Source organism: Engystomops pustulosus, chromosome 4 (assembly GCF_040894005.1).
Source record: "Engystomops pustulosus chromosome 4, aEngPut4.maternal, whole genome shotgun sequence".
NCBI classification, from domain to species: domain Eukaryota; kingdom Metazoa; phylum Chordata; class Amphibia; order Anura; family Leptodactylidae; genus Engystomops; species Engystomops pustulosus.
This window is the reverse complement of record NC_092414.1, coordinates 86787356-86800562: the sequence shown is the minus strand read 5'-3', so window position 1 is coordinate 86800562 and position 13207 is coordinate 86787356. Positions and strand designations below refer to the sequence as shown.

General features: G+C 41.3%; 1 protein-coding gene across 1 annotated transcript in view; it reads left to right on the top strand.

Annotated features, from left to right (window-relative positions):
- The window catches only part of FGD6 (FYVE, RhoGEF and PH domain containing 6), a 43521-nt gene extending 37450 nt beyond the window's left edge, over window positions 1-6071 (top strand). Inside the window, exons 19-21 of the mRNA XM_072146588.1 lie at window positions 564-692; window positions 2772-2920; window positions 5312-6071. Coding sequence (XP_072002689.1) covers window positions 564-692; window positions 2772-2920; window positions 5312-5348 — 315 coding nt within the window. The 3' untranslated portion in view covers window positions 5349-6071. The remainder of the gene's footprint in view (window positions 1-563; window positions 693-2771; window positions 2921-5311) is intronic.
- The last annotated feature ends 7136 nt before the right edge of the window (window positions 6072-13207 follow it).

Genomic DNA, 13207 nt, shown 5'->3' with positions numbered 1-13207 from the left:
GCTGCATTTGATGCAGTGAAGCTGCTACAGGACACCCAGCTGCACTGCCCATGTGTGGCACGTATAGCACAAAGGCAGTGAAGCCGAGGGGAACTACTCTGACTTAACTGAATCACTGTTCAGGCACAGAAGAATGAGTCTTTTTTTTGCATTATCATACACCTCTATGTATGTTTGTATAAAGGTTTCTTTACTTTTATAGTGGCTACAGAAAGAAATGTAACAGAACAATTTGGGACATCTGGTACATGCATATGTACCAGAGGACCGAATTGGACTGTGGTGAGCGGCCCACCAATCCATTTTCTCTTTACTTCTCCTGCTGCTTCCTGTGATGTGCAGTAGTACACAACCACATGGTGCCCTCAAACCAGCTGACAGATTCCCTTTAAAATGATTATAGTGAAAAGCAGACATCTGTGAGCCTCCTTGCCATTAACAAGATATACAGACAGTAAAACTGGAATGTTAACTGGACCAATTTATAGTAACTGGTGTACACTGAAGTCTTTGTGTGTGAAAGCTGTGGTGCTTCTCTAACTCTTGCATGCTATTCTACTCAGGTGTCGGCCAGTACAGAGGATTCCACTATGAGTGGTTACTTGCATAGATCAAAGGGGATCAAAAAGCCCTGGAAACAACTGTGGTTTGTCATAAAGAACAAAGTTTTATACACGTATGCTGCTAGCGAGGTAAGACTGTGTCTTTTTATGTACTCTTTTCTGATACTACTAACAAGTCTTATGAAAAAAATTCACCAAATATTATAAAATAACCAAAGAATAGTTCTTTCATCTATATTTTGTCTTATTTTCATGGCTAATCCTGCTGAAGAGAATTTCACATGGGGGTGGGAGTAAGGTTGATTTCTCTTCATATAGCCAGCAACACAGGCCCAGATTTCCTAAAGCCCCTGCGCCAGTTCTCTGTCGGACCTTGAACGTTCTTTCAAGTGAAAACTGCTTGTACATGTATTTAAGAAGTGTCCAAGACTTAAATTGTGGCACACATTGTACTATACCCGACGCAACACAAAATTCTGTACTGAAATGAGCGTTCCGGAACTCATTTTAACATTCAAAGTCTGACAGAAGTGTGTCGCACACCCCATGGTGCACCAAGAAAAAAATGGTGCACTCTGTTGGAGCAGTGCATGGAGCACCAGATTCATGAAGAACGTACGTCACTGTGTAGCATTTCATACAGCAGCTGCATCCCTAAGTACTAGTCCCATACCAGCACTATGTCCTAACAGTGAGACCTGTCAATCAGGGACAGAGAGCCAGGCAGTGCAAGGAACAATGAATATACAGGACTCGCAGTGATTGTACTCACCTCAGGTGAATTGCATATAAGTTTACAAACTGTTTTTATTATCATTGCAGTCATGGGGAGGAACTATTGCGGGTGCATCCACACGTTCAGTTTTTCAGATGCAGTTTTTGAAGCCAAAAGCAGGTGTGGATGATAATGGGTTGAGACAAATAATTAACAGGCGCATGGGCGCCGCCATCTTGCCGAGGATCGTCTCTGCCCGTGACGTCAGCCTCTTCCGACACTCTCGTTTTAACCCTTCCATTACAATGTGCTATCAGCACATTGTAATGAATAAGGAGGAAAATCCCTTTATACTGGATCGATTCGACAACCTAGGGTTAAATTACACGAGGGAGTCTGAAAAATGGTAGAAATAAAAAAGGAAAAAAAACTGATATAAAAATAACTGAAAAGAACTGATATAAACAGTAAAAATCATTAACACATTAGGTATTGACGCGTCCGAAAATGCCGATCTATCAAAATATAACAACGTTTTTTTTCACTGCATTAAACCCTGTATTGGAAAATAACGCCCAAAGTTGAAAATGCGACTTTTTGCCATTTTGAAAAATATAAAGAAATCTATAAAAAGTGATCAAAAGGTCATACAGTCATACAAATAATATCATTTAAAACATCATCAAAAGTTGCAAAAAATGACACCACCCACAGCTCCGTACAACAAAGTATGAGAAAGTTATTAGTGCCAGAAAATGGCAAAATAAAAAAAAAGTACAGGAGGTTTTAATTTTTGTAAATGTATAAAAAACTTTAGTTATAGCTTTTGAAGGTGGGGAGTGAAAAATGGAAATTTAAAACAGGAAAGGGCTTGCTCCTTAATCGGTTAAAAGGTGCTGCTCCTCCTCCTACTTTTATTCCATTACAGGTTTGGGCATCAAAAACTGCATCTGAAAAACTGAATGTGTGACTGCACCCTGCTAGGAAAGAGGGTAATCCTTTTTAATCATAATTTTTAATGAAGTACAGGCAGTCCCCGGGTTACATACATACAAATTCAACTTAAGAACAAACCTGCAGAACATATCTTGTAAGTCGGAACTGTATAATTTATAATCGTAGCCCCAGGCAATTTTTTTTTGGTCTCTATTAAAAATGTTGGATTGTCATAAGAACCAGGATTAACAATAAAGCTTCATTGCAGACATCACTGATAACTGTTATAGCTGATTATTGTAGCCTAGGGCTAAAGTACAGGAAATTACCAAAATCCAGAGGTCAGTTTGTAACTAGGGGTCATCTGTAAGTCAGGTGTTCTTAAGTAGGGGACCGCCTGTATTTATTTTGGGTAGGCTAATTTGAATGACATGTTCAAATTAATGTTAGTGTTGCATCCTGTTACAGTCTCAGGGGTCACCTGGAACACTTAGTATTGTTACTTTCTGGATAAATTGATGCACATTCTTACATGGAGATGTCTTGGATAATTTTAGGACATTGCAGCATTGGAGAGCCAACCTCTTCTGGGATTCACCATTCAAGTACTAAAGGAAGATGGCAATGAAAATAAAGTCATTCATCTACTGCATAAAAACACTTTATTCTATGCTTTCAGAGCGGAGGATGTGCACACTATTGAAAGGTATGTTATCTTAGATAACTAAGATTTTTCTTCTGTATTTACAAACTGTCCTATTAACCATTTTAGATTTTCAGAGAACATGTCACACCCTCCATTAACTCGGATAGTATAGAACCTAATTAGCTTATTGGGTACTGAAATAGCTGTGAAACTATTCAAATATGGCTCTCTATTGTCAGATGGTTGGAGCAGGTAGAATGGCACTGCCCATCTAACAATGAGCTGAAAATATTGACCTTGCTGGGTGGGAATTATAATTCCAGCTATGCCAGAATCATTGGAAAAAAAGCCTATTAAAGATGTAGAGAGTTGTGCTTGGTAGCTTAAGATCCTTTTTAACAGCAAGTGTAAATTTATCTTTGTCATGTGAGTGATGAGCATCTTAAGGGTGGTGTCACACACTGCGTTTTGAACACATTTTAGTCATACTTATTCAGTCTGTTAAAACTGTTTTTGAAAACTCATCCATTTTTGTCTGTTTTTCCCAATTATCTTAATTAAAAACGGACAAAAATGCATGTGTTTTCAAAAACGGGTTCAAAACGCCACTTGTGAAATATCCTTTTCAGCAAAGTGTAGATAAACCACAGAACAGCTCCGCTCACAGAACTAGATGGTTCATAATGTGTCTGCTTAGAGAGTCCCCACTCACACTCTGGAATTTTACACTGACCATCACTGATTGTAAAATTGTGAAGGAAACGGTTAAAGATATTTATTGTGTTAACATCACCAGGGGATTGAGATTTGAGAATTTTCTTTCATGAGGAAACTCCTATAAGCAGAGATGCTGGCCCTGATCATTGCAGGGCATTTCTATCCTGGTGAGGCTGTGACCAATGAATTTCCCACCATGGGTTTATACTCAAGTCAATAAGTTTTCGCAGTTATTTGTGGCAAAATGAGGTACCTCGGCTTATACTCGAATAAACATACGCTACCACAATGAAACAAAAGCCATACAATATTTGGTTGTAATCTATAAATGTTATTTTTTTTTTTTTAAATGTAGCGTATAAAGCAGTGATGGGCAACCTTTTGAGCTTGGTGTGTCAAAATTCGCCAAAAAAACGAGCATAACTCGGGTGGTGTGTCACCTTGACAAAAAAACATGATATTTATAGTTTAAATAATAAATATGTATACTATTTAACTTCTAGGGTACTTTAACTGTAGGTTGTCTGATTGATCCTACAGTATTTTACAGTATGGCAGTATATGCAGATTTTCCCAATCATCTATTACTATGTGCAAATTACACATTGTAATAGATCGGTTACAATCAGACAGGTGTGGAAATGCTTAGTAGCCTGTGAACTTTCAGTCATGAAAGTTCACAGGTTATAGCGAGGGCGCAGGTGCCGCTGTCTGCATCTCCCTTATGCCCTCTTGGCATGAAGAAGGTGTGAGGAGCAAAATAATCGCAATGTCTGGCAATTTGCAAGGCGTTGCGATTATTTCAGGGCTTGTACGTCACAAAACTGACACACAAGCCCTGATGACTGTCTTCTATCATACAGTGCACTGACCTTACTTACTATATGATGAAAGTGGTTCTCCTCCCTCATCCCTGCTGTGGAGATGGTCAGTGTAGAGGTGGCAGCTGCTGGGACATCACACAAGGCAGCAGCGATGTGGCCTCTGACTGTGCTGCCATCCTCCCCCCACCACAACTATCAGGAGCTGCAGAGGAGCCTCCTGGGTGTATGGCTGGGTTACCTCTCCTGCTGTGCCCCATGCTGATACCTGTGCTGACTGGAGACACTAGGCACAGCTCACACATGGGGAGAGATCGGTCCGGGGAGGAGGAGGAGGGGGGAGTGCTGGAAGCTCAGTGCAATCTCTCAGCCTCCCGGCTACTGCACCTGGTCATGTAGGATGAAACTTAACTCTCAGGCAGCCGCGTGTCAGTGAAAATGGCTACGTGTGTCAGCACTGACACGCGTGTCATAGGTTGGCCATCACTGGTATAAAGTAAAAGCTCCTATCCGGATTTTGAAAAATCATGAAAAATCTAACTTTCCACTAAAATATGTACAAATCCAGACTACTTATTAACCTATTATTAGCCATATGCTATATCAGTTGTATTTGCACATGCCCTGTGTATCTAGCACCTATATATACACGTCAAGACAGTGTCCCATTTTAAACTGTCATATCTCCTGAACCATGGCTCTATCTTCTCCATAGAAAGCTTAGCGGCTGCTGCTATGTTGCTTCAAAGTATAGGACATGTCCTATAACCTATTTTGCACGGCTTGATCATAGTATGGTGAGAAACTGTGTGCACATCGAAGCGTGACCAGCTGCCATAGGTCTCATGCACACTAACCCCATAGATGTCTAAGAGAACTAAGTGACCTTTCCTTTTTGTCTTTTCTCTTCTAGGTGGATTGAAGCATTTCAAGAGGGAACAGTACTCTAACATCAACATGTGTCCTTGTGACAAAAACACTACAGTCTTTATTTAGGATTATTTTGTACATATTTCATAATTTTTCATATCTTTTGCAGTTTCTTATGTTTGTATATCAGTTTGTTGAACCTTATGTACATATTATTTATTAAATCACAGATGTTGACTCCATCATCAAGTTTACCTGTAGATAAACCAGTGAATGACATTAATTGTACATAAATAGAAATATTTTATTGGATTTTCCATGCTTTTATACATTTTATATCTTACATAAATGATTGAAGAACACAAATGTACTTTTGTTTATATGTCTTCTTAATGTATCTGTCACCTTTTATTCAATTTTACCATAATTAGTCCTAGGTCTAACTTGAATGTAGATGGATATGATGGTGTGTTGTATCTTCTAAATTCCTGGTACCTCTCCACTTACCTGTTGCTTGTCATGCCTTTTGTCCAGTAGGGAGAGAGCAGCAAACTTCTAAATGATGCCAGTGAAATGGATTATCTATAAGACTTGGTCAAGTCTTTACAAGAGTGAAATCTCCATAAGGAGTTTAGTTTCTTTCTGACCTACATTGATGGCCTCTTATCTGCCCAAACCAGTTCCCTACACAGCTATTGAGATGCAAACAAAAATGCTGTCCACAATTGGTGGTCTATATCTTTTGGGAATAAAGATAGTTTGTCCCACATCATGCCCCTAGGCCTCTTGTAAGCCATGCATTAAAGTATGACTCCAAATTGTGGTATGGGATTCCCATTTTCAAAATAAACAGAGAGAAGCCCATATCGTGTTGTCAAATATGAAAACTGCCTAAAGATCTGGCACCCTGAACCAATGTGGCACACTGCACTTCAGATGCAAAATACTCCAGTATTCTGGCGTAGACAGATTTATTTATCTCCCCAGTGTTCCAGAGCAGGAGAGGGGTGGAGGCTGCAGAAGAGAATATGACAATATGCAGGAAGTGATGGTGAAAGTTATGTAGAATCACATACTGGGGTAGAGGGACTGAAAAGGGACATTTGAGACACTCTACCTCACTATTCTTTGCAGGAGAATTCTGCATCCACAGATCTTCACCAAAACAAGACTTTCCTACAAGCTTTACATGATCTCCCCTCTCTTCAAAGCGAACACTCCAGCAGAGTACAGAATCTGTTTCTTGGGTAAACAAGATACTGTCTCAGAGATGAGCAGCACAAACAGGGAAGGTGGCTAATGCAGAAAAGGGCTTAACTAAGGAAGATAGCAGAGAAACTCCCCAACGAAAGATGAAATACGTAACGGAAGTAACAGGCAAAGTTGTTCTACATGGTTGTAGAACTATGGTTGTAGATTATGGCTTGATATTTAATTATATTTTTCTTAACATTATTTTGTACCAGGTTACTAGAAGCCTTGACCAGCTGTAGCACCTTCAATATCCTGCAGCATGATGGAGTTGCAGTGTATTCTGGCTGTACTATACAGCATGTGCATTAGGAAAAGTTTCCTTTATGACTTTGATTTGTGAAACTTTGATTGGGGGAACTTTTTAAATAGTTCCACTAGGAAGCACAATTTGTCACGCTGATAACTATCCCGAAATTACATCACTATAAACAGAAACATTAAATAAAACTATAGCTTTTGGGAGGTATGAAGAAATAAACACAGATATGAAAAAAAATTGATGGTAAGCGGATGTAGGGGTTTCAAATGAAAATAGAAAAAAAAGGAAAGAACACATTCTTTCTGTGCTTAGTCACACAGAATGCCAGTGCACTATAGCTCATAATGCAGTAGAACTCTATTGAAGCTGTTAAAGAAAATGTTCTAAAGAAATTAGTTGAATCTATAGCTCATTGTGTTATTTTTACACATTTGTTTATTTTTACATACAAATTTTATATCTATAATATTTTAACAGTGTCCCAAAAGAGACATGAGATCACATGATCTCTTGGTACAATACGGTGCATTACTAATATAGTGCAGTTAACTATACTGTCAGCTGTCTCTGTTATGGCCTGATGCAAAGCCTGGACATCCTTCAGAGGATCCCTTCCACTGCGTGAAATCATGACCAGCTCACGACTGCAGATGTGGGGCGCTAATGGGTGACAGTGGGAGTGCTTAAGGAATTTGAACCCCTAATCCAAATCATGGGAAGCAAGAATACTACCACTGAGCTACAGACTCAAGTAACATCCACATAGGGCTGGTGGCAGCACCTGGTGTATTTAGGCAAGTGTTGGAGCCCAGTTGGGCGCTGGAAGAAAAATTCCTGGCCACGAAAGCACCAGCTTTTGGCTGGTCATCACGCTCCCTAAAATTGCCGTTAAGTAATTGTATAACGAAAACAAAAAAAGAGAGGCAAAACAAGAGGACGGCGCCTCGTGTATTATCATAGGATAAATGGGAAATAGTAAATTAAATTGAAATAAAAATATCCAAGGGATATGTATAGAGAGGGAGGGTATGGACAGTATGAGAATCGCGCTCACCTTAAATAGCTTAAATCGAGCGTAGAAATACTCCAAAAGCTGCCCAACAGCTTGCCGATATTCGCTTTATGCAAAGGCTGAACCGGTGTCACAAGCATAAAATGGGGTTAGAAAACCAAGAAAAAGGCTGGCACGGCGCTATTATGGAGAGAGTCTTCTGGCAAGTTTACAGTTTTTGGAATAAACAATTTAAACGCGTTTCGGGCAGAACACCCTTCTTCAAGTACAAATGGAAATAGCTAATCGTTGTGCGCTGGATCCATTCAGTGATGGAGCGCCAGCACTGAATGGATCGAGCACGCAACGATTAGCTATTTCCATTTGTGCTTGAAGAAGGGTGTTCCGCCCGAAACGCGTTTACAGTTTTTGGAATAAAAATTTAAACTTTCCAGAAGGCTCTCTCCATAATAGCGCCGTGCCAGCCTTTTTTCTTGGTTTTCTAACCCCATTTTATGTTAAGTAATTGTACCTGTGTCTTTAAACCCTTCCCTTGTACTATTACTAGTACAAACACTTACCGGTAACACCCACGTTCGGTAATAGGTCGTTAAGAGGTTAAGACCTACCAGTTTCCCTGGACCTGGCAGCCACTTGGTCACAATGGAGTTAGTAGGCGAGCCCCCTAGGGGCTCCAATAGCGCATTACAGCAAAGATCATTTCTGTGATCGCAGGTAGGTTCAGCTTCCTCTCTGGTCTTGACCCAGTCAACAAGACAGACAGACTGTCCCTATCCTGAGACAATCTGGTTGATAATGGGCCCTACAGTGAATCCTTACCTGGGAGACCTACTTCTCCTGGTACTTTCCTGTCCTCACTTGCAGGTCCACCTACCAGAGACCCCTGACCTGACGTGGTAATGGAAGAAACCCCCACTTCTTCTGCTTTCCCCAGATCTGTCTCCTGGCCTCCATCTGAACTGGCAGTCACTTGATCAGAGGGAAGTCAGCAAGCCCCCGAGCGGCTCCAACTGCGCATCACAGCGGTGATGGTCCCTGTTACCACAGGAAGCGTCCACATAAGCTCTGGGGGTAAGTCCTTACCTGATAGCATCACCGCTCCAGGTATCTTCCTGTCCTCACCTACAAGCCCTATCCCCATAGCTGTTAGCCACCTGTCTCTCCCAACACTTGAATTCTAAGAGGACAACAGGTCTCTTGAGGATGACAGGCCACTCCCTGTAGCCTGACCTTCTGCTGGTTGGTCCCCTCCCCCAAAGGCAAAGTGGGACCCTTGACACTACTCAACCCCCGCATTCCCGGCAGTAGGCATGTCACACACATTGATATAATCAGTGAACATAACAACACTGACAGCATTATCAGATACATTCTCAATTACAGCTGCAGGCTTTATATTGCTGTTTGAGGGGTCAGTCTCGGGTTATTCTGAGGTCACATACTGTGACACTAGCCGCCACAAGTCCCAGCAGGACACTCACAGGTATGTCAGATACCCATACCTCCCTCACTCTACTCCTGGCACCCCAGTCCAAATACACCTTGGCAATGAGCAGTGCCAATTCAGCTTCTCCAATTCCAGAAACTAAGGGTTTTCCCGGGTACCAAATCCTGTGGAGACACTAGTTCTAGTGGCACAAAGGTCAACCCAGCATCTCTGTTTCTTAGCCTATGGTGACAGCACTTCCCACCACCCCAAAACAAGACAGGGGACGGTTTTAGGGATGGTACCGGACCCCGGGCAGCTAACGGATGGTGTTGCCCACTCTCCAACCAGCAGGTTTCTTGGCTTAGAGTCCGGTTGTTGGTGTACTCATCTGCCAGGCCAGCTGTTTCCAAAGCTTCTCAGTCTTGTCATGAATGTGCTGCAGTAATTCATCCAGGCAATTCCACAAAAACAACTTGATGGCGATTTGCTCCTTCAGCAGCTGCTAGTCCAGCTGTCAGCAGACCTCCGCTGTAAACTCAAGAGCTTCTTCCAGGTCGGACTCTGGTCAGGTTGTACTGTCTGACCAGAGCCTACTTCATATCCACGTTGGTCAGGGTGGTCTCGCTGGACAAACAGCCAAACCCATTGGTCTACATGTACGTGGTTCTGTTGACAAGTATTTTCAAAAGCAAGTAAAAAGGTGTCCAAAGTCAGTACCTTTATCCAGCAGGGGAAAGTCCTCAGTCTGCAGCTTTGGGACATGCTTCTCTGGTAACACTGGACTAATGTTCATGCTCCAGTTTTGCTTGCTCCCATCGTTCTGCAGCCTCTGCTTGCTCTTGCTCCACAGCAGCCATGAGTGTTTCGTATGCAGCATGGCCTGTAAACTGGTTAAGGCAGCTTGCAAGATGGCTGTTAAGCCCATCAGACCATATCCGTGGGTTCAATGTGGGAATGGCCACTGGCTCCTTGGGGAGTTTGGGCAGTGCTCCCCCTCGCCACCTCCACCATATGCGGTACTGCATCATCCCCAGTACTGTCCACAGCTGTGGCAACATTTTTCTTCCTTTGTTTCCATCGGCTATTCTTGCAGCTGTTGGTAACTAACACAGAACTGCAACTTGATGTACCTCACACCTTACTGTAATTGCACTCTGCCTGTGTCTTGTGCTGAATTGGTCTTAAGACCCCAAAACAAACACTCCTGTGGTAATCTGTGTCTGGGAGTATGAATCCCACACCGCTAGCCACCAATGTGACATTTTTGGACCCTAGGGGTATGAAAGGTCAATTAATTATCCTTCTATAGATACTCCCAGAGCGCACAGGTTCTGAAAGGCGCAGGAAGTGAGGTAGAGTTGTCCCCACAACCTCCGGATATGGCACAACACATCACAACCTTGAATGGCTGAAAGACCCCTTCACTAGCCTCAGTGAAACAGAACCTTATCAAACTAAATAATCCACTACCAACTCTCTTTTAGCAACGGGATTATATAGGAACGGTATTATATAGGGTGAGGAACCAACCGGGTAGCATGTATTTAACCGAAACACAGACATGGGGGTATGTGCTTCGAGATAAAAGAGCAACTCAGGTTAGATTAGCAATGGTAAAAGGTTTCCACAGGCAAAGATGCTGGGCACTGGAGGTGCTCCGATTAGAGTAGTTGCAGACACTACCCTGCATACCCATAGGAGAGCTCTAGGGACCTCATACCTAGCATCAGGTCCAGGGCGTGGAGGAGTTCTACCTTTTTGATGGGAAGGCATAGGGTCAGGGTTCTAGTCTAATGGGAACCAGGTGAATCCCTGGATCACATTGATACCAAACGTAACCCATTTGCTATGTTCTCATTCAGGGTTATTTATATCTCTTCTGTGTCCAAAAATGCTAGAACTTATTTAGGCACAGGTACCTTGCAGGCCAAAAACAGTACTTCCTTCAGAAATATAGCTTCATAATGGGACCAGTCATCTTCCGGAGTAATGGCAAATACTTACTTTTTATCAGGTTGGAAATGAAAATATCGTAATTTTTCCAGGGTGTTTTTTTTACATTTTTTTTTTAAAAAGGTGTTTACTGTGGCAATACCCAATATGTATTGATTTTCACTTTTTTATATGTAAAATTTGATTTTTATATGTGATGGTGCCTTAGGGGATCTTTATTATTTTTTTTCATTTATTTGCACCTTTTTTGTTAAAAATTTCTTTGACCGTTTTACTTTGTCCCAGTGATCATTTGAACACTTGTTTAATGTAATATACTGCAATATTAATGTAATGCAGTATATTACCTTAGTCAGCCTATGCATTCTGTACAGTGTTAGCTTGTGCTGAAAAGACCCCAGGGCTGCCACTAAAGCAGTTGCCAGCTCCGCTATTACTGTGGGAGCCCAGTTTTCACATACATTTCACAAGCACTCTGCTACTAAGCTTGGATGACTGACGAGACATACATGTGCGTCAGAATGCAGCAACAGACTGCATTTTCCAATATACATTTATGTGTTATTGTGCCAAGGGGTTACAATTAGAAACGTAGGAATCATGAATAAAACTTTGAGAAAACAAAAAAAGAACAATAAGACTATTATAACCAAGTTTATTAAAATATAAAAATATATATGTATAATTTAAGTTTATGTGAGAATATTTAAACACCCACCTTTAACGCCAGAGGCACCTAAAGGACAGTAGGCCATGTTAACCAAGAATACATTTGACATAGTTGCAGATAGAAGCTTTCTGGAAGATATACAATAACAGTTATCCTGACATCTAGATCATGATTATTTCCTATGACCTGTGAAAGGCTAGTTCCCCAGTTCTTCTGACTGAAGTCATCACATAGCTACATTCAGTCCGCAGCAGGTGTTATCCAGTTTCAAAATATAAATAAACAGTAAAAATCATAAAACAAGTTAGGTATCTCTGCACCGAAAATGCCTGATCAAAATATAATAAAGGTTTTTCACTGTGTTTAACCCTGTAATAGAAAATAGCACCCAAAGTTGATCAAAAGGCCGTACAGTCTGAAAAATTTAAAATGTCATCAAAAGTCGCACAAAATTACACCACGATGTGTACACCAAAGTAAAAAAAAGTTATTAGCGCCAGAAGATGGGAAAATAAAAAAAAAATTGTACAGGTGGTTTTAATTTTTGTAAATGTATGAAAACATTATAAAATCTATACAATTTTTTTTTATTTCCATGATCACGTCGACTCGAAGAATAAAGTAGACATAACACACTGAAAGCGGTAAAATCCAAGCCCACACCAAAATGGTGCAAATGTGTCTTTTCAACAATTTCACTGCATTTAGATTTTTTTCCAGCTTGCAAGTACACAGCATGGACTATTAAATACCATCACTATGAAGTGGTTTGTTACACAGAAAACAAGCCCTCACGCAGCACTTTACATGGAAAAATATAAAAGTTATAGATTTTTGAAGCAAGGGAGTGAAAAATGAAAACGCAAAAGGGCTTCGGCGTTAATGCTAAATTACTTTAAGAGAGAGAACACAAGGCATCATGGGATCTGTGGGTAAGCTAACCGGCCTCAGCCTGAGGGCATAGACTGACACACATTAGTTTCCGCCCACTTCACCTCTAGTGAGATTTTTGTCAAACACTTTCAGAACAGAAAATGCCATAACTTTGGAAAGAAAAGAACAAGCAGCACTAAGTAGGCCTCGCTGTTTCTTTTCAAAGGGGGAATCACATGTAATAATTTGGTAAAATCACTATAGCTTTACAGGTACACTTTAACACCTTGCCGACCGAGGACGAACTATATCGTCACGAGCTGAGCTCTCTCCATACACAGCAGGTAACGGCTGTATAAAACAGCCAACACCCGCCTGTCACTGCCGCGTCAAACCCGACCGCGGCACATAACTTACAGTTAAATGCCGGCCGCCATCTTTGATTCCCGATCGCCGCCCCCCCTGGAATGTCATCGGAGGGCGGCGATC